Genomic DNA, 22,233 nt, shown 5'->3' on the forward strand with positions numbered 1-22,233 from the left:
CAGTTAGGTGAGGTGAGTCCCACACCAGGTGTTTGTCTCAGACTAAATGTCGCTAGCCAAAACAGCTCATTTGTAGACGTGAGGTTGAGGGCAGCCTGTTGTTTGTGACTTGCTTTAAAAGTCTCCAAGAAATGGCTGGGCTTTTGCAAACTGGAGCAGGGACTTGAAAAATGTCCAAGAAGATAAGAAGGAGATGGTGTGACCTTTCTGTCAGAAAAATTTCCTTAGGTGGTTAAGCTGTAAGTGTGTTGTAGCTTACCAGCTCCTGAGCAGGTTTTTCTCTAGGTCTCAGAGCTGGGCAACCTGTCTCCTTGCACCGCACGCAGGTGGAATGGGAGTTGGAGCTGTGCTGGGACCAGGAGCTGAAGGGTAACGGAGGAGGCACCCGCAATGAGAAATTGGGAGCCTAGACTCAGAGGAAAAAGGATCAGGCTGGGAGTGACAGGTACTGCGTACCCTCATCCTCTCTATTCGCAACCAAAAATGAGTGTGCGCTTCAGCTCTTCATCCGGCTCTGCCTCGATTCCCTCCTGCAAAACGGGAATCGCAATGTTGCTCCTTTCCCCCAAGGGCACGATTAAAAGTAAATTGAGCAAGATTTGTAAAGCACATGAATGTTAAGGGGAGCTGCAGGATGGCAGATGAGCAAATTAACATTTCTGCCTCTGGAAAAGGCTTGAATGGCCTGTGGTAAATAAAACTTGGGGCTGCACATTGAACAATGAAGAGGAAAACAACGATTTAGTATCTGTTCATTCAACGCCCTGTGTCTTGCATGCTGAATGAGACAAGGCCTTGTGGAAGAAGCACTGTGTGGCTATGTAATTGAATATTGTATGTAATGCTTATGCACAACATGAGAGAATTAGGGCCGTGTGGAGAGCTTCAATTCCAGTATTTCTTAACCGTTAGGCAATACAGCCTCAGTTACATTCTTTATGGTTACTGTGTACGTTACTGAAGCTTAATATCGCACCATCCTCCCCACCGCTTGCTTCAGGGAGCCCAGCATGCGTTCAGGAGCGTTATTCCCTGAAGAAACACCGCACGTGGAAGCTCCAAAGGGGCCCGTTTGCCTGGCGAGGCCAGGTTTATGGGGAGAAACGGTAATTTTCGCGAGAAGCAGCGGCGATCGCAGGCAACACCTGCCTCCGGCGCACGGCGGGAAAGCGCTGACTAACGGCTACTCCCCCCCCCAGCTCCAGAATGGTTCCTTCCCCCCCTCTCCCCGCGCAGTGGTTTCTCCCACCAACGGCCGTTGAGCGAGGGCTTCTCTCCCTCAGCGCGCGCGGTTGAGGCGGGGCGCGCGCGCTGTGGCCGTTGGAGCGTCTCAACGGCCGGCGGGGGGAGGGGTGATGGTGGCGCGCGCTGCCCCTCACACGGGTGGGGGAGGAGAAAGAGGGGGGATGTGAGAGGGAGAGTAAGATGGTGGCGACCAGCGCTCAGGCTCTGACTCCTCGGCCGGACAGGGCTTCCCGGTCAGAGGTGAGGCGTGAGTGCTGCAGCCCGGAGCCGGGTTGTGGGCGTAAAGGGGAACGATGAGGCGCTTCGCTCCAGAGCAGGAGCGAGGCGTGTGAGGGGAGGAACCGGCCCCTTTCACCCGTGAGAAGCGCTGCCGGTGTTGCGGCGGGTTTTGGTGGGCTCCCTTGAGGCGAGGGGAACCCTGGTGGCTGCTGATAGAGCAGAACGGTTTAAATAAAGAACGTATCTGGGAAAATACAAGGCTGTTTTTTCCATTCTGCCTGTCGACTGTCATACCTTGTCAGAGAGCTGTATGCACTCAGAAGTTAGAGAGCTGCGAGCACGGTTAACACACCAAAAATGAGTGATGTTTCTGAAGAGAGATAGGAGAAGAGAGCTGTGAAGTAAGCAAGCATTATAGCTTGAAATCCCAACAGGGTAAGACAGGAATCGCTTTCTGAGACTGCTGAGGGGAAAATACTGAAATGTTTGGTTTCAGGAGAAAGAAGATTTTTCTTTCTCTGATTTGTTTCTAGAGGTGATGTTTGATTTCCTTTTAAAATTCTGTAATTCTGTAAGTAAAACTTACTATTGTAGTAAAAAAGCTAAAACGTTGTCCTGATGTGGTGAGGGGTAAGGAATCCAGGGAAGTGAGTGAAACTTAAGCTTGCTTCAGATGTCCTGAGTTACTAGAATCACTGCAATCTCCTATTTTAAATGCACTGTTGATAGAATGAATTCTCTTTGAGTGTAGGAGGTTGTATCTGAGCATCTTTTTCTTCTTAATCCTGAATTATTTCAAGTTAACAGATCTTTTAGAGTCCCAGCAGATATTTGAAGCTTTATTTTTGAGTATATTGGTTAGCTGGTTAGCTGTTAATGTTTTATTGAAAACTTTGGTGTCTTTAGTGTATTAGGTGATTGCACAGATGAATGTCAGGAACACAGTGCATTCCTCAAAGCCTGTGGTGTTTCTGCTTTTGTAGCAAGCAAATATTCTCCAGGGTTTTCAGTACAGCATAATTTGGGAGCTTCTGTTGACGTTTGCACAGCCATCACTGATGAAATTCAGCACTACTCAAATGCTTCTGTGCAGTCAGCCAGGGGCGTTTTGCCTGTTATTTTGAGATGAGGGTGTAGGTGCTAATGTTAGTCACCTTGCAAGAATATTGTTGGGAGCCTGTTTTTATGAGATTGCAACTAAATTTTGACTGCAAGCTATTCTATTAAGCATTGTGTTTTTGCCTGCATTGTATTTTGCTTTTGCTTACATAGCAAGTCTTGCAGAAAATACTGTTTTTCAGGAACATGCTGTTCTCAAGCTAGCGGAAATAATTTATGCCTAAACTGGTTTTGTGGACTCGCATCTGGATTTTTTTTCTCTCTCCCTCTCTCTTGCCCAGGTCAAAGAAGTACAAAATTCTTCTTTTCGACCTCATTTATGGCTATTAGTGCCCATCTGCATTACTAAAATTAATGCATGTTTTCCAGCATTATTTATGCTGTCGTAATGCTGGAAAGGTTGGTCTTTCTATTTGATTTCTGGTCAGAGCATGGCTTAAGTCATCATTCTTTAAACACTTGAGTGCAGTCTGCTTTACTGTGTGCATTGATGCAAAAACACTATTGCTAACTAATAATGCCATGTCTGATAGAATCTATTGAACACTATCAGTAAAGAAGGACCATGTTTGTCATCTGTGTGGATGAAAAGAAATGCTAACTTTGTACAGAGTTCTTATATTTTGGTGGACTGTTTAAACATTTTTGTCAAGATGGGGTAGCGACAAAGTAGGAGACACTATACAAAACACACCTCCAGCTTTTAGAAAGATACTTAGAAGTCAGTTGAATGTTTCAGTCCTTAACTTGTGAATGTACTATAGTTTGAAGTGTGTCTGGTGGTGGAATAACTGAGTTATGGATCTCTAAAGCAGGGGTTTCCAAGCTGTGCTATTAATACAAGTGCGTAGGTAGACTCCTGCTTTAAAAACACTGAAGTGTAACAGTGCATCATCAAAAAGGAAGAGACTTTATTCCAAAAGCCTAAATGTGGAAATTGGTGTAAAAACTTTCTCTGCCATGTTTATGTATATTATCAGTTTTAAATGGTTATGTCTGCATAAGACTTCTGGAGAAGGACAGTCGTGCTCTTTGAATACCATTCTAGCTTCATCTGGATAGTAACCAAAGGGAGAATAAGAATAATGTAAATGAGGGCTGAGATTTTCGGAATGGATGACCTCATTTCCTATTTACTGCTGTGTCACAAAAGCTATGTAGAAACATTTAAATAATATTTTGGGAATGTTACTTGGTATGTGGAATTCTTTCTGCAGTGTTGCTTTTAGCAATGCTTTCAATGGCACGAAATGTAGAAAATACTTCAGGAACAGAAGATAACTTCGGACAAGATCCTTTGTTCAAAAAAAGAAAAAAGTTCAATTTTTTTGAGTACTTGCAGTAGGTTGTTCAAGAACTTAAGACAGAATGGTTTTTTGGTTTCTACTCTGAATTCTAGCCGTCATGGAAGTTTTTTCTTGCAAGATGGATTTGTACCATGATAAAAACTTCAGTTTTATTGTGCAAGGCTAAGAACGTATGTTTTTTAGATGTAACTTGGCTACTTTGAGTGTATGTTAGGATGGCTTCAGGTTTTAGAAAAAAATAATCAGAGCTTGTAAGCTCTGTACTTTCTCTTTTATTCTAATCCTGAAACTCTATAATAATAGTTGGCTGAAGACTGATGACCCTTCCCAGCAACCGAAATGTTTTCATAGTGTATCTGTTTTGACAGCTTAATTGTTTTTATGTTGTTTTCTTCGTGAAGATCGAAATGATAGTGGAAGAGAACTTAATAATTTACTCTAAATTATATTATTTCTATATTCTTTTTAGAGCGTAAAAGAATATAGTAGTGTGAGAGAAGGTTCAGGGATCACTATCTGAATTAACAAAGCAAAGAGCTGTGGGGAAATGATGGCTTTATTATGGAAAAAAATGTGTGAAAGGTGGTAATTCTTAACTGCCTAAAGAGAGATATGGCTGATAATGGGGAGAGGATATCAGGTATAGCACATACATATTGATATGTGAGACAATCTTTAAATAAAATAGCCTCAGTTTTTAATTCTTATTACAGGAGCAATAAGGCTAAATTTGCTCAAATTGTGCAAGTCTTTCACTGTTACTGAGCTATGGTGAGCCAAATGATAGTTTTCAGTGGGGAAAATAGGAACAGAAATGGCAGGTCCATTGTGACTACTGACAAAATATATATTCCAGCCACTTACTTTTTGTGTGGAAACGCCAGAACCCCAGAGGTACGAGGGACAACAAACTTGTATTTAAATGTACAAGAGTTCTTAAAACGATGCTAATGCAGCTCATGGGCATTCAAAGCTCCTCAGTAGGAAGTGCTTCCTGATGACAGCTTCAAGGTTGTAGAAGTACACTCTCACCTGAGAAGAATTGCTTAGAAATTACTTCATAGGTGGGAAATACAAGAAGGTGTATTTCAAAACCTTCAGTACATTTTCTTCTTTCCAATCTGAGAAACATTTCTAGGTAAATTAGTTCAGAGGTATTTCTCTGACAGTTCCTGTAAGCCTCTATATTAAGGAGAATTTGTTTTGTTTTCAAGCCTCACAGTTGTAGTCCTGGAGTCCTGTACCTTGTAGCTATTGCACAATAGAGGAAAGACTACAATTCCCAGAGTACTTCCACATACTGGTACTCCAGTGACATCAGACGTTACATGGCTGAGAGTGGTTGTAAAGCAAGAAGACCAAAAATGTAAGCTCGGTGTTTCTTTCACTTCTGTAGCAGGGCCTTTGGCAGTGTGAAATCTGTGCTTGTTAGGGGAGGTTTACAGTTGCTGCAGAGGTATTTAAAATGGAGTATATCTGAAGAAACCATGAGGTGACATTTAAGGGCAAGCAATTTGTACTGTTTCTCCTAGTACAGCTTAGAGACTTCTCTATCTAGGAAAAGCTGTGTGGAGTAATTGCTTAACGCCAGTGCTGCTAGTTTGTCTTGAGGAGCCTTTTTTCTTTCCCACAGCTTGAAATCTGCCTGCTGCTTTCTGCTGTTTTTGTCCTGCAGCTTCAATGGGTGGAGTAGAGACGCTGTCCAGAGCCTGGCAACAGTTTCTGTGTGCGTAGAGTAACTGAGGTGTGTAGTGTGTGTGTCCCATGGCAGCAATGTTACGGAAGGTAGATGAGGTGCTGTGGTAGCACTGCTTCGGCACCGGGTAGGCTACGCCACCGGACTTGAAGCACCGGGATCGGTGAGCTGCTGCTGCTGCAGTGCTTCAGCGTGTTCAAAATTGGCATGTTTCAAAGCCTGTGCTTCCTTTGCTTCCTCAGTGGCCTGTGTCAGTGGAAGGAATGCATGCAGGGAATGGCTGGTGGTAGGATCTGTGCAGGTTGGTTGTGAATGGAAGTTGATTCTCACAGTAGGAGATGAGATATATGTGGAATTTATTGCTCAGGTGAGCTGTTAGCTGTCTGAAGTAACACTGATATTTTAGGAAGCTGGCGAACAATTCAGCAAAGCGATTTTTTGCAGTGTAATTTTTTGATATAGGTGTTATAATGCTGTAGTTTAAAACAACTGTGATAATATATTTGCCTGACAATATCCAGCTTTTCAAATGATTGTCTGTTACGAATGTCTGACACAGAAACATAATTCTCCAAGAACAAATGTCTCTTAGTGTTCACCACCAGAGCCTTCTAATAGAGACAATGATGAGAGACTTATGAAGAGGATAGGAAACTTGGGAATACTTGCTATCGTCCCTGTTCTGAGTAATTTAACAACCAGGTAATAGTTCCCCCCGATTTCTGTTTAAATGGTATTGTGACAGCATTTACTTAAGTCTGCAATCTCTGAGACCTCTACTACTTGAATTTCACAAACTGAGGAAATGTTCAAGTGGGAAAAGTAGCTTTATATCTGATCTCAGCAGTCTAATGAAAATAAGATTAAAATCTATATAACAATATATAGTATATATAGATCTTTGTACAACTGATAAAAATTCTAAGTAATTACTTGGTTTGTAACTTCAAAGAGTTTTGACACATTCCGTAATGGGCAATTTCATCATTTTTGTTTGTTTAAAAACATCTTTAAAAATACATTTGGAACTTTTTTTGATTAATGGAATTCAAATTGTACTAGATAGTCACTCTATCAAACTGAATCTGGAAAAAATACATAGTTGATCACCAATTGGAATTTTATATTTCTAAAAAAAAAAAAGGTTTCCTGATAATATATTGAATTCTATTCTGAAAAAAATACATATTTGAAAGGATATGATTTACAAATTGTGGCTAGCTTTAATGCATTTAAACTCTTCTCTGATTATTTAACTTTTTAAATTGAGTAGAAGTTAAGTTAAAACCTCAATGTCTGTTTGTTTAGTACTCCCATGTGTTTTCTTGCTCTGCTAGAAGATAATGGCATGTGACACATGTTAAGAATTCCAAGGTGAGGGTGAATATATATAGGTAGCTGATATGAAGTCTTATATTTCCATGGCGCCTGCGGTGAGTCTGAAATCTGCTAGTCAAATACTTAAACGTGCATTTGATTACTTGAAGTATTTTGAATATTGTAGGCTGCTTAGAGATAAATGTGTTAAAGTAGCTATTTTCCCCCGTATAAGTAAAACTTTCTGGTTTTAGTCCCAAACTTGAGCTTCTAGTAATGGCATTTTGCAGCTGAGTTGATTGTTCTTGTAATTGGTAACTTTGTGTCAGTGTTTTATGAAGGTGTTTTATTTGTTTTTAAGTTAGAGATTACTCCTTATGATGTCTTATGAGCAAAATTCATCTGCTGAAATTGGAGGGAGTAAGAGCAGGAGGCGTAAGCTGTTGTTGCAGGAAAATTCAGTTGAAAATAGCAGGGCTTCAGTATTTGAAGTACTTGTGACTTTGGACCGTGTTACAGTTTGTATATGATTAAAATCAGCCTGAGTAACGTTTTCTTTTTTTTCTTTAACTTAAATGAATTACAGATAAGGGCTTTGTTTCTAAGCTACCTGCTGGCAAATTACTCATTTTTTTTTCAAATCAATAAAACAAAAACCATGATAAAGGTAGAGGTTAAAAATTCAAATTTCTGAATTGGTAACTTTAGAAAAGGTTGAAGCTATAATAACGGCACGTGCTGTATTCAAGGGTAATGCTTCCATTACCCGTTCTGTAGGGGGAAAAGCAAGTTGCGCAGAAGCCACCAAAATCAGTAGAATGGCTCTGCGAGTGCTGAAGGGGCTCACTATTTACAAGTTTCATTTGAAGTTTCTAATGTTAAATTTAAAACGTGTTGGTGGGAAGATGCATCTTGTGGGCATTCAAACTTTTTTACACTTTGAAGGATTAAGAGTTTTTTTTTTTTTTTTTCCCCTTGCGGGAGATGAAGGTTAAGTTGTTGAGCTGTCTGTCATAACTCCTGTAAGTTTAGAACCATTCTTCAAATTCACTTAAATTGAGGGAGAGCCAAATAGATGTGTCAGAGAGAATAAATTTCAGTAAATGTCATAAAAGACATTCATAGAAGAGAGGTGTAGATCAGTGTCCTCCCAGAGAGAGAAAGGCCTTTGCATAATTAAAACTGTTCAGCAGGGGCTGCCGGTCAGCATGCAGGTAGAACCTACCACAACGGGCTCTTAGCTGTTGGTCATTAGGACAAGTTGGGAGGGAACGGAGAGAGTGGTGAGACCAAGAGGATGTGTTATGGAAACTGCCACTGTTATGACTGGCTTTGGATAGGGCATGAATGCGCAGGAAGCCAGTTTTCCCTGCTGGTGGATCTTCCTGTTTTCCTTTGATGTTGCTCTTGTTGCCATTCATCCTTTTCTTCGAAGCTCTTCTTGATCGTTGTCAGAAGAAAAGAACACCAAACAAAAGCAAAAAAAAAAAAAAATCCACCTTTTGAACCAATTTAAAAAAAAATGAGGACATGACACTGAAGTGTTCAAGGAGAGACTTTTTTGTTTGTTTTTGTCACTTTAACAAAATGCAAGCTGGCAATGCTTCTTTAACTAAAGCTTTTGCTTCTTCCAATGCTATAAAGTAGCACCTCATACCCTTAAGATATCCCAAAAGGCTTTTTTAGGAATGAATTATTTACCAGTAGTACAAGCAGCATGCATTTATATCAACCTCTAAAAGCTAAGTAACAGCTCACAGAAAGTTATCACTGAAAATCTGTTTTTTCTGAAAGGGGACATATTGGCTGCGGAGCAGAGGTGGCACTCTTACCTTTTTCGAACAGCTCTGGAAATTTTAAATTTCAGTTGGACGCTCGCATAGATTGTGAAGCCTAACGCAGCATTGGCACTGCTTTGAATGTTTCCTATGCTTTGGAGTAGTACCTGTTTAATTCCTATTCTGGGACACAAATGGATTATTGTTTGTGGTTTCAAATTTCAACTAATATTTTGTGCATCCCTATTTTAAAGTTGCAAAGTTCTTATTCTTATAAAGTACCTTGTGTCACTGATGTAGTGGTTAGCTAATTGTGTTTCATTAAGTCAACTTTGACAGAAGGACAGCTAATAAATCACAAGTAGTTAAAAGATTTGTCAAGGTTGGTGGCTTAGACACGTTGACTGAGGAAATGATCATGGATGGTGTAAAAATATTACTAGTTCTGAAAGGAAACGATATACGGTAAAATTAGCACTTAGGAACAATTGTGTGCACCTGAGTCATTTCAGTGCAGAACCCTGTATCTCGGATTAAATATAGAGTGCCTAGTCTTTCCACCTGTGTGGGCCACAGAGGTTTCTGTAGTGTTGAGAGTGGTGTTACTGCAGCTCCTCCCTTGTTAGAAGACGAGCATGTTATCGGTGCCTCGAGGACCGGTTAGTACCCGAGTGGCAAGCCTGACGCTTCCCAGAAGCACCACGATAGCTCTACAGACGTTTCGCAGAATTCTTCTGTGAGTTGCTCCTGCGTACAGGCTTTCCTGTCTGAGCGCGTTTTGCCGTTGCGTGATGATGGAAATGCTATGGCCAGCTCTATCTTGAGAGAAGTGACCACCGAGAGCGATTTGACCGATTCATCCAGCTCTTGACCTGCTTTCGACAGGCCCTTGGAAAAGGGAGCAGCACGGATTTGACTGTGGGCAGAAAGAATTATTGTGGCAGACTCTAGATTGGGCATCAGCCTGGGTAAATCCTTAGCTTCAGTAGGTCAGAGTGTATCAGCCACAGTTGGATGCGGGTGCAGTTTGACATTATCTTGTTACTTTGGGTAGGTGTAAGTACTTTTCTTAAGAATTTGTCATGATATAACAGTTGCAAATTTTATCTTGCTTTATCTTGATCTGAAAGCAGCTGTTTCCATAGTAATTGTTTCCATTAAATAAAACTTGGTCTCAGTGAAGGAGAAACCTTACGTTCACATAGTGCATGGACTTGCTAATCTTGGACGCTGTTCCGCTGTGTCATGCAGTGTAAATGGGTGAAGCTGGAGAAATGGCACACGTGCAAACTGCAGGCAGTGGCAATTTGGTAATCCGTTTTTCATTAAGGGAGGCATACGAGGCTAGGTTGTAGCACATGTAAAAGGCTCTCTGGAGAGCATGGGAAAGGATTTGCAGAATCAGAATATTATACTTTCTTCAAGTGCTCCTGGGAACATATTTTTTTCACAGCTGTTTTGGGATAGCGGTGTGTGGTAAGAACTACTTCACCTTTGCCATGGACAGAAGCTACAAGTTTGTGAAGATGTAGGAGAGTCCTTAAGTGGGGGTGAGCCCACGTGCTCGTCTGCCCTATCGTGTAATGGGGAGGGGTGTTCTGTTCTGTGTGGATGTGTGTCCACAAGTGAGATGGCGTGGTCAGATTATATACTTGCATGATGGATGTGCACCTACATGATGCATCTGTCTCTGTATGTAATGGGACAAAGCTGAAGAGAGGGGGCTCTTGCTGGGCAAGCCTCTGCTTGCATGATCCCAGGTACAGCACAGTGCAGCTGCCTTACCCATTCTGGGACTCCACATGACCTGTGGTCAGCAGATCTCATATCAGATGAGCTGTTTTGTCATGTGGGATCTCACAGCAATAAAGAAACATCATCACTGTTCTGTGAATGTGAGAGATGTAGGTGGTATCGGCACAGCAGTGGGTGGTGTGACGTGGAAAGGAGGTGGGAGGAGCAATGAGGGGTAGCTAGAGACAAGTTTCGTGCATAATAAGCAAGGCTGACAGTCTTGGTAATTGTTGCTTTTTTGTGTTTAACTATTTTTTTTAATAGGCTAAATCTATGCTTACGAATCTGAACTGCTGTTCATATGGCAATGCTGCATACTTCAGAGAAGAGAACTTGTATACTGGTAACAAGGACATGGTCAAACAAAGTGCCACACTTGGTCATTACAAGCCACAGGTGAGTCCCAAGAAGTGAGTTTGTTTAGGTAAACGGAAATAAATACTTAGGATCTATGCTTGTTCTAACTAAATGTGTAAAGTAACCACCTATTTAAAAAAAAAAATCTGGAGGGAATTCTGCACTACAGATGGAGCAGAGCTCTCCGGTGTGTTTCTGCAGGAGAGTAATTCTCTGTTCATGGAAGCCAGGAGTTCCCCATTCTGTCTAGCTTAGGGTGGCTCTTTTCAAGGGCATTCAAGGGCACAAAATCTTCTAAAGAACAATTGCCAGAAGTTATCTGGATTAAAAATCCTATGGCTTCAAGAAATTACCGTACTTAGGTGTTACTTTTTTTAAAAAACATAAATAATAATAATAATAATAAAAAAGTAATACTCCAATTGTCCATGAGTATTCTTGATGGTAATTGTGCTACAGAACCTATATACCAAGTAAGAACCTCAAAAATGTACAGTGTCCTTCCTCTTTTTTTTTTCCCAAATGTATTTTTTTTAATATTATTTTGACTCTACTGTCTTGAATGAGGTCTCACAGACCTGATTCCTTTTTTCTTAGAAAAAAATTTCCTGATTCTTTGGGTGTTGAAAAGGAACATTCCCCTTTCCTGCTATAGTAGGCCTTAGAAAATGTTACAAAGTTGGGATATGGAAGCAAGTCTCCAGTAATCCACTTTTTTTTCCCCTCCCCTCTGTAGTATTAAGAGAGGTCTTAATAGATGATAAGTTCTCTCTCCTCGATTTAGTTTTCCTATGTCCCTGTCACCTGTTCTCTTCTCCTGATGGTTAGTTTCTGCAATAACACAAGAAATCAGCTTACAGAATTCTTACTATTTTCACTGGTTTCAGCATCAGATAATGGGTTAACCAGTTTCAGTGTATTGGAGATTAAGGTGACTATGGGTAGGAATTACAAGAAGTCTCAAGTGAAAAAAAACTACAAAAGTGCCGCTTTGTCTAGTGTTTAGTTTATCTTGTCAAGAAAAACAAGAAATGAACAAGAAATGTTTGTCTTGCCAAGAACTCAGAAAAGAATATACTCAATGTAAAAATGCTGTGCAGTACTGTTACTCATGTTACAAATAAGTTGTGATAGCTATTTATAAGAAGTATCTGGGAGCAGTACTCTGTAGCTGTGAGTTCCTACAATTTTAGCGTAAATGACTGTAAAAGATCTTTTGTACTAATTTAACTAAAAGATTTTTCTTTTGAAATTAAGTACTTTGTTAGACTTGTGTACAGGACAATAAAAATGATTTCTTCTAATTATTTGTAAGGAATGAAGCAGAGAGATTTAGCTGTGATTATGTTATATTTTAACTTAAAATATATCGTTTCAGAGAATTGCTTTAGTATTAAATACTATTACTGCAGCCTTGTGTAGGCTGTAGACTATTTCTGCCTCTAAATAGGAAGATAGTGACACCCTGTTGAAATCTCTTTAACCTCCACTTTCTCTAAGGCAATAATTCAGCAAGATATTCCAGGTTTCCCTAACTTCATTGCAGACTTTTCTTAGTTTTTTTTTTTTTTTTTTTTTTTTTTTTTTTTTTTAAAATAATGCAGTTGTCTTGATAAAGTCCCTAAAACTTTTCCATTCTCTTTGAGGGGCCTTTACTAGTCTGTCAGCAGCTATAACTGTCTCAAAATGTTAGGTTAGAGTCTTGAACTGTGTTTCTAGCACTTAGCTGGAGAATTTACTATACAAAAAATTTCCAGTAATGAGGAATAATGTCTGAATCTTTTACTCTACTCCCAGTGCTGTTAAATCTTTGGACAAAGGATCAGAGGATTTTCAGGAGATTATAGATGTGTGTCTCCTGGTAGCCTATCTCAAATAGTGATGATGAGGCAGAAACCTCTCTGGAAAACCTATCCTATAATTGTAGCACAAGGTAGTGGGAGGCACCCTGGGATTTCTGTGCGTCTTCTATCCTGCTCCTCCTTGGAGATACCAAAACTTGATTAGCAAGGTCCTGAGCAGCTTGCTGTAGTTGACCCTACTCTTTGAGCAGGAGAGGACTTGGCTGGATGATCTCCAGATGTCCCTTCCAACCTCGTTATTCTGTGATTTCTCTGCCCTATAGGATCTTCTGTTCACAGTACAAATTACTCTTTATCAAGTCCTTCAGGGGGATCTGCAGATCTCATCTGACGTGGCAGCTGTGCCACTTTATTGTGGAATGAGATGACAGCAGGAAGAAAAATACTGGAACAGCAGCCTCCCTTGAGGTCCTTTATTCTTTCTGCTGCAACAGTGAGACCATGCAGATAGTAATAGCAAATCTTTAGGAAGCAGCATGAAGAAGGCAGAAGCACAGAGAGGCCAGGTAGCAAAAAGTAAGCCAGCTTTGGGTCAGTAATGGCAGTGTATGGCGGGGCACATAATTCATGTCACAGAAACCTTAATGATTAAGAACTTTGATACTGTTTAATGTCATATATGCTTATAATGGCATTGTTACTGTTACACTGGCAAAGTTCTGTTGATTTGTTCATTCCCAAATGAAAGAAACTTCAGAAGAGTTTCTGAATGTGAAGAGCAGCATGAGACTTTCGGAAGCAGTCAAAGTTTTTAATAAATACTTGAGTTTATGTTCAATCCTCAGTTGTGAAGAACTCATGCAGAAGTTAAAAGCTCCGCTGTGTGCATTTGAAGATATGATGTGACTTAACAGTGGTAGTTGTCTCCCCCCAAAAAAGGGGTGAGGGTCGGGGGGAAGAAAAGTCAGGTATGCTTGCAGAGGGAGAGTTTAAAGAGTTAGCGCATTCACGTTTTACAAGAACGAATAGAAGCTGCATCTTGTTATGCTTTGAAATAAAAGACATCACTAAGGTGATGTCTCTAGGTTTTAGATGCAATAAGGATTTTTTTATTGTTTCTTTGAAAAGTAATTCAATGAGAATTCTGGCTCTTCATGATTTGCAGGGTGTGGAGAGTGAAGTAAGAGCCCTGCCAGAGACTGTGGGAGTTGTCATTGGATTTTGTTGCAGGTAGCATTTCAGTCATTCATTTAAAGTGAGTGTTCCAATCGCAACGTACCTGTCCCTCTACAGGCAGTCTATTCTTCGTAAAGCTGGGTATTTAGGTTATCACTATCTGACTTTTCAGTGAAGAATTTTGAAACTAAAGTATGCTTCTGTAAGAGACAGAGCATTTTATGTCTTTTTCTTTTTTACAGAAATTTGTTATAAGTTCATATTCAAAGCACAGATGAGAGTTTCTCAGTTATTTTGAACTTTTGTTTTTTTTTTAACTAGCTGGAATGAGTCTCCAGTGTTTTGGAAGTGCTGACTGATGAGGCTGCATCTAGGGTACATGAAGTGCCTCCTCTCCTGAGCTTTAGTCATATTGTCCTGCACAACTCTCATTAGCAGTGACTAATGGCTCTGAAAATAAAAGATAATCCATTATTTACAGCTGCTATTTTTAAGCTATGCAGAAGTATTTTATACTTTAGCCATGGAGCGTAATTTATCTCTATATGTTGATTTCCAGTAGACTAAACAAGACCGAGGCACAGGCACGTGATTGTCAGTACTGATAAAATTGTTAATAAAATTTTGGCCTTGGTCAGCTGATGTTTTCCGAAACAATTCCTGCACATGGTTCAAGAGTTACCACAAATGAGGAACCATTTGGAATAGGTAGTTTGGATACCGCCCTCCTGATCTGAACGAGTAAGAGTTCAACTGTTTCACACCAGCACTACGAGCATTTTAGCCTCTGGACCAGGAGACATTCTTCTCTCTTTTATCTACTAATACGCACATAGACAGTGTGGCCTCATAGATTGTTACAGAATGTATCCAGCCTTTTTATGATTATACCACCTTAATTTATGTTATTTGGTAGGGATTTGTTTGGCTGTGTAAGACAAGTTTATCGAAACTGATAAAACCTCAGTGTAAAATATATGTATGTATATATATATATATATATATATAATATACACACACACACACACACATATATATATATATATATATGTATATATATTTTTAAGGTACCCTACAATATCAAAGATTTGTTCTGTCCAGGTCAAGGAGGGAGCACCCTTTGCCAGATCAGACCACTGCACTGCTTCTTCAGAGCAAGAATGAGGAAGAGAGATCTTTTGTGTCTATGACAGCTTTCACTAAATCAAGTTCATGCCTAAGATTTGTAGTAAGCAAGGCTTTATTATACTACCTTTGAGAAAAGGGTCATAGGGAGAGAGAAAAGTTCAGATTAACATAGCATTTCCTCTTTTAGAAGGATAGAGCATGAGATAGTACAGTGACCAATACTTTATTTTTGTTCTTTCACGTTATTTAGATCTAAGTAACTTTTGAAAAGCCTGTCAGTGGCCCTAGGTGGACTTGATGCAGAAGGCTACATTCAGATACTGAGCATACCTCTAATTTTATTGACTTGTTCTAGGCTTAAGAAATATTTCTCCAGTAGCTAGGGTTTAGCAAACTGTTTGATTTCTTTGATCCAAAGCTAGGTTGACCTGATGAGAGAGAAGTTTTCTTTTCTTTTTTTTTTTTTTTTTTTTTTGGCTAGCTAAGAAATGGAGTCTCATTTTTTTGTACCTATTCCGCTGCATTTACAATAAGCACTATATACTTTGATCCTTCATGTAGCAAAAGTATGTGTATGAGGTTTATTTTGTTGTTTTTTTGTTCTTGTTATAGTCTTAAAGCCCTTGATTTCTATACCTAGCAGCTGGGTAGCAGGATTTCAGCGGAGCTTCTGAATGTTAATTTGCACTAAGCTAGCTGTGATTTTTTTTTGGTGGTGTGTTCAGAGCTCTCCTTGTTACCAGACTGTGTATGTAAGCAGAAGCAGTTCTGCAAATTGCTGTTTCTTAACTTCCTAGTGCTGTGCCCTTTTGTCACTTGTAATCAGAGTCCTGGATAGAGGGACAAACCTGATTACTAGGAGGGACTTGCTAAATAATTGAGATGCACAACCCAATGGTGCACAGAGTAGGAAGAAGTAGAAAACATGGTTTGGGCTGCATTTGGCCTTAGTGACTGTGCAAGTTTATGCTATAAAGATACCAGCTGATCTGATGAGGCTGGGTTTTCGGGTCATTTTGGTATTGTAGTTCAAAGCTCTGCACAAACCTTGTTTGATAAGAGTCTGACTTAGTCTGTGGGTCATATAAGTCTGTAATTGGGGGGTAAAGCTTAGCTCAGTTGGTTAGAGCATGGTGCTAGTAATGACAGGGTTGCAGGTTCAATCCCCGTATGGGCCACGTGCTTGAGGGTTGGACTAGATGATCTCCAGAGGTCCCTTCCAGCCTTACCAGTTTTATGATTCCATATGAATAAAGAGTCTTCAGCATCTTAGGCCTGTAGAGATTGTCATGTAGACAATTAACTCTTGATAATATAACCCAAATGATAGCAAGAAAGCGGTCCGAAAATGTCTGTATTTTTTGACACTGTCTCTCATAACATCGTCCTAATAAACTCAGGAGGTGTAGGTTAGACGAGTGGACAGTGAGGTGGCTTGAGAACTGGCTGAAAGGCAGAGCTCAGAGGGTCGTCATCAGTGGCATGGAGTCTAGTTGGAGGCCTGTGGCTAGTGGCGTCCCCCAGGGCTCAGGACTGGGTCCCATCCTGTTCAACTTTTTCGTCAACGACCTTCATGAGGGGACAGAGTGCCTCCTCAGCAAGTTTACTGATGATACCAAGCTGCGAGGAGCGGCTCACACACCGGAGGGCTGTGCTGCCATTCTGAGAGACCTGGACAGGCTGGAGAGCTGGGCGGAGGTTCAACAAGGGCAAGTGCCGAGTCCTGCACCTAGGGAGAAATAACCCCAGGCACCAGGACAAGCTGAGGGCTGACCTGCTGGAGAGAAGCTCTGCAGAGAAGGACCTGGGAGTGCTGGTGGATGACAGGTTGACCACTGAGCCAGCAATGTGCCCTTGTGGCCAAGAAGGCCAAGGGTCTCCTGGGGTGCATTAGGAAGAGTGTTGCCAGCAGGTCGAGGGAGGTGATCCTGACCCTCTCCTCAGCCCTGGGGAGGCCTCATCTCGAGTCCTGTGTCCAGTTCTAGGCTCCCCAGGACAAGAGAGACATGGAGCTACTGGAGAGAGTCCAGCGCAGGACTACGAGGATGATCCGAGGGCTTGAGCACCTGCACTATGAGGAGCGGCTGCGAGAGCTGGGCCTCTTCAGCCTGGGGAAGGGAAGACTGAGGGGGGATCTTATCAATGTGTATAAGTACCTGAAGGGAGGGTGTCAAGGGGATGGGGACAAACTCTTTCCAGTTGTCCCGTGTGACAGGACAAGAGGCAGTGGGCAGAAATTGAAGCACAGGAAGTTCCGCCTGAACGTGAGGGGCAATTTCTTCACTGAGAGAGTGACGGAGCACTGGAACAGGTTGCCCAGACAGGTGGTGGAGTCTCCTTCTCTGGAGATCTTCAAGGCCCACCTGGATGCAGCCCTGACATGCTCTAGCTGACCCCGCTGAGCAGGGAGCTTGGACCAGATGATCTCCAGAGGTCCCTTCCAACCTTACTGATTCAATGATTCTATGAATTGTGCCTTCACTTAATAGACATCTTTATATTTTAAGAATGGTTATACAAGTGAATGTTTTATTTTTTCAGCAAAGCACAGAATGGTTTTATCATCAGAATTTCCTGTAGTAATTATGATGTTTCTGTATTGCTTACCAACCTTCATATGGGTGTACCAGGTGTGTTTTTTTTTCTTCTACCTGTTGAGTTCTCTATTATTAAATAATTTCCAAGAAAGTTTGAGGTTTTATTCATAGAGTCAAGGCTTGCAAAAGTTAATCAGAAAAGTTAATCCTTTTCTGTTTAGTAACCAAGATTCCTGCTTGTTCTTGAGACCTTGTCTGTGCCTTGCATCATTTAGGTGAGATTCAGTTAACATCTTTAAGGCATCCAAACTTAGTTATCTATGTGTTGCTAGTTGTCTGAATGGCTGTTTCATGAAATGATAATCTAGTTAATGCTATCAGTTGAGCCTGGAGAGCTGTTCTTTTTACCTGCTGTTCTGGTTCAAAATGGATATTACTCACAAACTTGCGTCTATTCCCTAGTATGATATTCTGCAGAGGCAACTGTGCACCAAAATTCTTACTAAATGCTCTTTTGGATCAACATATATGTATCCTAATATTCATCCTGTCTCTTACACCAAATGATGTGGCATTCTGTGAAGTCTAGACTTTTCTTTGAAATTCTATCCTTTTGCTACTAAAATAGAAGTGCCTCATCAGTCAATTCCATTTTTTTCATGTTGATCAATTGCATAGACCTTTACTCTCCAGAAGCTATTGAAAATAGGCTGAAATAACTATTAAGATACTCTATTTATGGTTTGTGCATGGTCTAAGAACCTATGCATGAATGGTGTGCTTGTAGGACTGCTCTATACAAATTGACGTAGATGCTGGTTCCTATACTATCTTTGTAGCCACACTGTAGAGATGTAGATAAGGTGAATGGGAAACTGGCAGGACCATCAAGCTAAATGGGTTGTGATCAGCAGTAGAAAGCCCAACTGGCAGCCAGTTGCTAGTGGCATCCCTTGGGCATAACTGTTGTGGCCAATACTGTTTAATACCTTTGTTCACTGCCCTTGCTCCACTGGTTACTCTTGCTAAGGCAGATGTAGATGCACATACATATACATGTGCACACACATACACACTATTAAAAAAAATGATTTTTTTAATAGGACAGTGTCAGCTATTAGAACAAGTTGCCTAGAGAGAAGGTGGTGGGATCTCCATCCTTGTTGATATTCAGAATTCAACTGGGCAAAATCCTGAGTAACCTATTCTGATCGTATTTGCTCTGAGCAGGGAATTAGACTAGATGACCCGAGAGCACCAAAGAGGTTCCTTCCAGCCTAAATTGTTCTCTTTCTGATTCTGCCTAAACCTTTATAAATCTCAGCTTCTGCTTAGGCAGCTCCTAGTTCAGATACCTCATTAGTGCAGTTCCTCGTTGTTACTTAGAACTCCGATTGCTTATTTTGTAAATGGTGGTTGTCAGTCACTTAACTATAATAGATTTTCTGAACCAAAACTTAAAGCGAAAAGAGAGTTTACTTTTCTAAAGCAAATTTTGTTTTGTGGAATTTGCAAACAAATGTTCTTCCCTGCTTACACTGAGCTCTTTGCAGGAATATTTTGTATGCTCAGGGATAAAGCACGGATAATTGCTCTGCTCTTTGTTTTCTCAGAAGAGATGTGACATACGAATTTTCAGTAATATAGGCTGGGAGATTCCGAGCTTGTGAACTTCAGACACAAAACACCTACATTGTGAAATATATACTTAAAGTAGATGCATAAATTTCTTATGCCAAAGAAGAGGAAATCATTTAGGTCAAGATATAAAGGAGGATCATACTTCAATGTTGTCTTTGCTGCTTGTTTATATAAAACCTAACATTTAAATTTTTTTCCTCCTCTTTTCAACATAGGTAAATAGCAAGAAACAAAAAATGGACACTCAATTATTCTCCCCGTTACTAGGAACGATCACTAATACACCACCACCACTAGAATCTTCACGTCTGTATAGTGACTGGGCTGCATGTGGAGATGATATCAGCGTAAAAACTACTTTTCAAGACTGCACAAAAAGAAGGTATGAACCTTCTTGGTATAATCTTATGGTGATATTCTAGAAAACTGAAATTGTTAATGGGCAGCACAGATGGAATTCCAGGTCTCTTCAGGAGGAATTTACAGGATAACTGCTTCACTAGTAACTCTGTAAATTATTGTATAATATTGATTGTAGGGCTTGTGAAAAATGGTAGGAGATCTGTGTGTGTGTAGTGGGTGTAGTGTGGGGTGGGGGGGGTGGGGTGTATATTTGTGTAAATTTTGAAAATGTTTAGATACTCATATACATTTTAAAATTTGATTAAAAATATTGTTTTTAGAGAATGAAATCTGAACCTGTCTTATATAATAGAAAACTATTTTAAAGAGAACCTTCTTCCCTACCTGTCATCCTTCAGTACTATAGATTGTTTTGATCCTGCTTGATGACATAGAGTATTTCCTGGAACATCAATAATACAGAGTGTGTTAGACACAGGACAGATGTGAGTGGATAGCCCTTTGCCACTAACAGCATAAATATGTATACAGCTAGTCTTGAAAATGTGTCGACTTTCAATAGTATACTGCCCTTGACTCAGTGCTTAAAGAATGGCTTTATATTCAAAAAGCTTCATATTTTCAGAAGCTTGAAGAACGCAAAGGGTCTGTGTTACTTGAATCATACTTTACAAACACATGAGTGAACTTGTTTCTCAACTAAAAATTGCTAGTTCAGTAAGTGGTTTATGTAGTCCAGTAACTTGTTTTTTGGTGGAAAAGATCAACATTTTTTCCTGAGATTAAAAACTATATTTTCCCTGTAATTAAAACAGACAACCTTGGAATGCTTCCTGAAGAGAGAAGGATCACTTTAGCCATTCTCTTTAAACTGTAATAGACTTTCCAGTCTTCATTTTACTTGGATTCTCAACCTTATGAAACAGGTTATTTCTCTTTTCAACCTTCCCTTGGACTTCTTGTGTAGTCCTCCATGATAGATCTTTGGAAAGATCACCTCAATGCTTAGTAATTGCCAGAAAGGCAAATAAGGTCTTGAGATATATCAAAAAATAATTTAAAGACAAAATCAGAAACATTTTTATTACACTGGAGAAATCTACTCTAACCAAGTCTTGACTATTACAAGCTTTTTTGATCACCCAATCTTAATAACATAATAGAATTATTAAAGGTTCAGAGAAGGTAAACAAAGCTGGACTGAAGTTTGAAAGCTTCCATGTTAGTAGAGAATGAATAAAATGACTCTTCAGCTTTGAAAAGAGACAGCTACGCTGAGGTATGACTGCTGTAAAATCATGAGCAATGAGATCATTGTGAGGACCAGGAAATGATTATTTTGCAATATAAAAATAAGGGTACCCACTGAAAAAAACGGGTAGCAGCTTAAACTAAAAGGACACTTTCCACACAACCTGTAAATATGTTTTGTTACTTTGCTGCCTGAGAAGCGCAGGGGTAACAAGAGGGAACTAGGCAAAATTGTGTTGGTTTGTTGACTGCTTAAGCACAAAGATTTGGAATATTGTGTGGCTCAGAGAACTTCTGAACTGTTGACTGCCAAGCTGAAGGATATTCTAGAAGAAGGATTACTCTGCCCTGTGCTCCAGGCATTTGCTACTGGCTGTTCCCAAACATGGAAGTATGGACTAAACAGAATAGGAATGATACGGGTATAGCAGTTCTGGCTGTTTTTATGATCCCCTTGGTTAGATACGTGAAATTGTTGCGGCAGCTGCTTGTCACTAGACTAACTTGACTCAGTGCATTATCCATTTGTTTCTCTCCTTGGGGTCACTTTCATACTCTTCAGAATTTGCTGCTTGCTTTTATATGATTGGGTTTTCTCTCTCTTACATTGGTCACTTTATGGTATGTATGGTAATTGAAATAAGGTTGAAACTGTTTCAGCTTTAGAAATGCACAAACAGTAATTCAGTGCTGGGCAACCTGCTCTCTTTTTTCCAACCTAATGTCAAGTACTGGCAGTATAATATTGCCTTATTTTGGGGGAGTTGGTTGATCGGCACAGTATTTTTGACACTTGATAACTGTGATGACTTTATTAGCATTTCTAATGTCAATCTCATTGCATTTTTTTTTATCGGTCACTTAATAAGAGAGAGGAAGTTTGAGGTGCTGAGAAAGGGGAGTCCACTGATTCACAAGAGTTGAAAGAGAACAGTTAAGAAAGACACATGCATTGTGAGGAAGCTAAATGCTGTTTTTTGCTAGTCTTCATCAGGAAAAGTGTTGCAGAGATGTTTATTTTGAATTTTATATTGAATAAAAGATCATATATCTTTATTACTAGCTGTAAGTGCTAAGCTTAATCTCAGAGTGGCAGACTGCTGATAAAATACACGATCTCTTCTTAAAACAGTCTGTAGATTATTGTAAGATGGCAAGTACAAGGTAGCTGAAAAAGTGATTCAAAGAACTAAACAAGTAAGTGTTAGTTGTCTGTTAGTGATAATCGAGGTGTACACTCACACTGAGAATGTAGATACGCAGTATTCCTTGAAGTTGCTGTTTTTTTCTTCTTCTAATATTTTAGAGTGTTTGGTGCCTAGCTGTGTTAAGTGTAGTTCACTCATATCAATTTAGTTCCTCTGAACTGCTTGATGAAAGTGACTGGTCCATCACTGGATATTTCCTTACAGTGCAGCTTTGTTCGTGCTTTTATCCTTTTAATTCTCATTTGTTTCACCATTGAAATTATTTCACACAATTAATTCAAGGACCCTCAATGCC

General features: G+C 40.1%; 1 protein-coding gene across 1 annotated transcript in view; it reads left to right on the forward strand.

The window, feature by feature from the left end:
- Positions 1 to 1,414: 1,414 nt before the first annotated feature.
- LOC134136725 (meiosis-specific coiled-coil domain-containing protein MEIOC-like) overlaps positions 1,415 to 22,233 on the forward strand; it is a 33,374-nt gene continuing 12,555 nt past the window's right edge. Inside the window, exons 1-3 of the mRNA XM_062568706.1 lie at positions 1,415 to 1,485; positions 10,740 to 10,871; positions 19,332 to 19,498. Of these exons, the coding sequence (XP_062424690.1) occupies positions 1,426 to 1,485; positions 10,740 to 10,871; positions 19,332 to 19,498 (359 nt within the window). The 5' untranslated portion in view covers positions 1,415 to 1,425. The remainder of the gene's footprint in view (positions 1,486 to 10,739; positions 10,872 to 19,331; positions 19,499 to 22,233) is intronic.

This window comes from Rhea pennata, chromosome 2 (genome assembly GCF_028389875.1).
Source record: "Rhea pennata isolate bPtePen1 chromosome 2, bPtePen1.pri, whole genome shotgun sequence".
NCBI classification, from domain to species: Eukaryota; Metazoa; Chordata; class Aves; order Rheiformes; family Rheidae; genus Rhea; species Rhea pennata.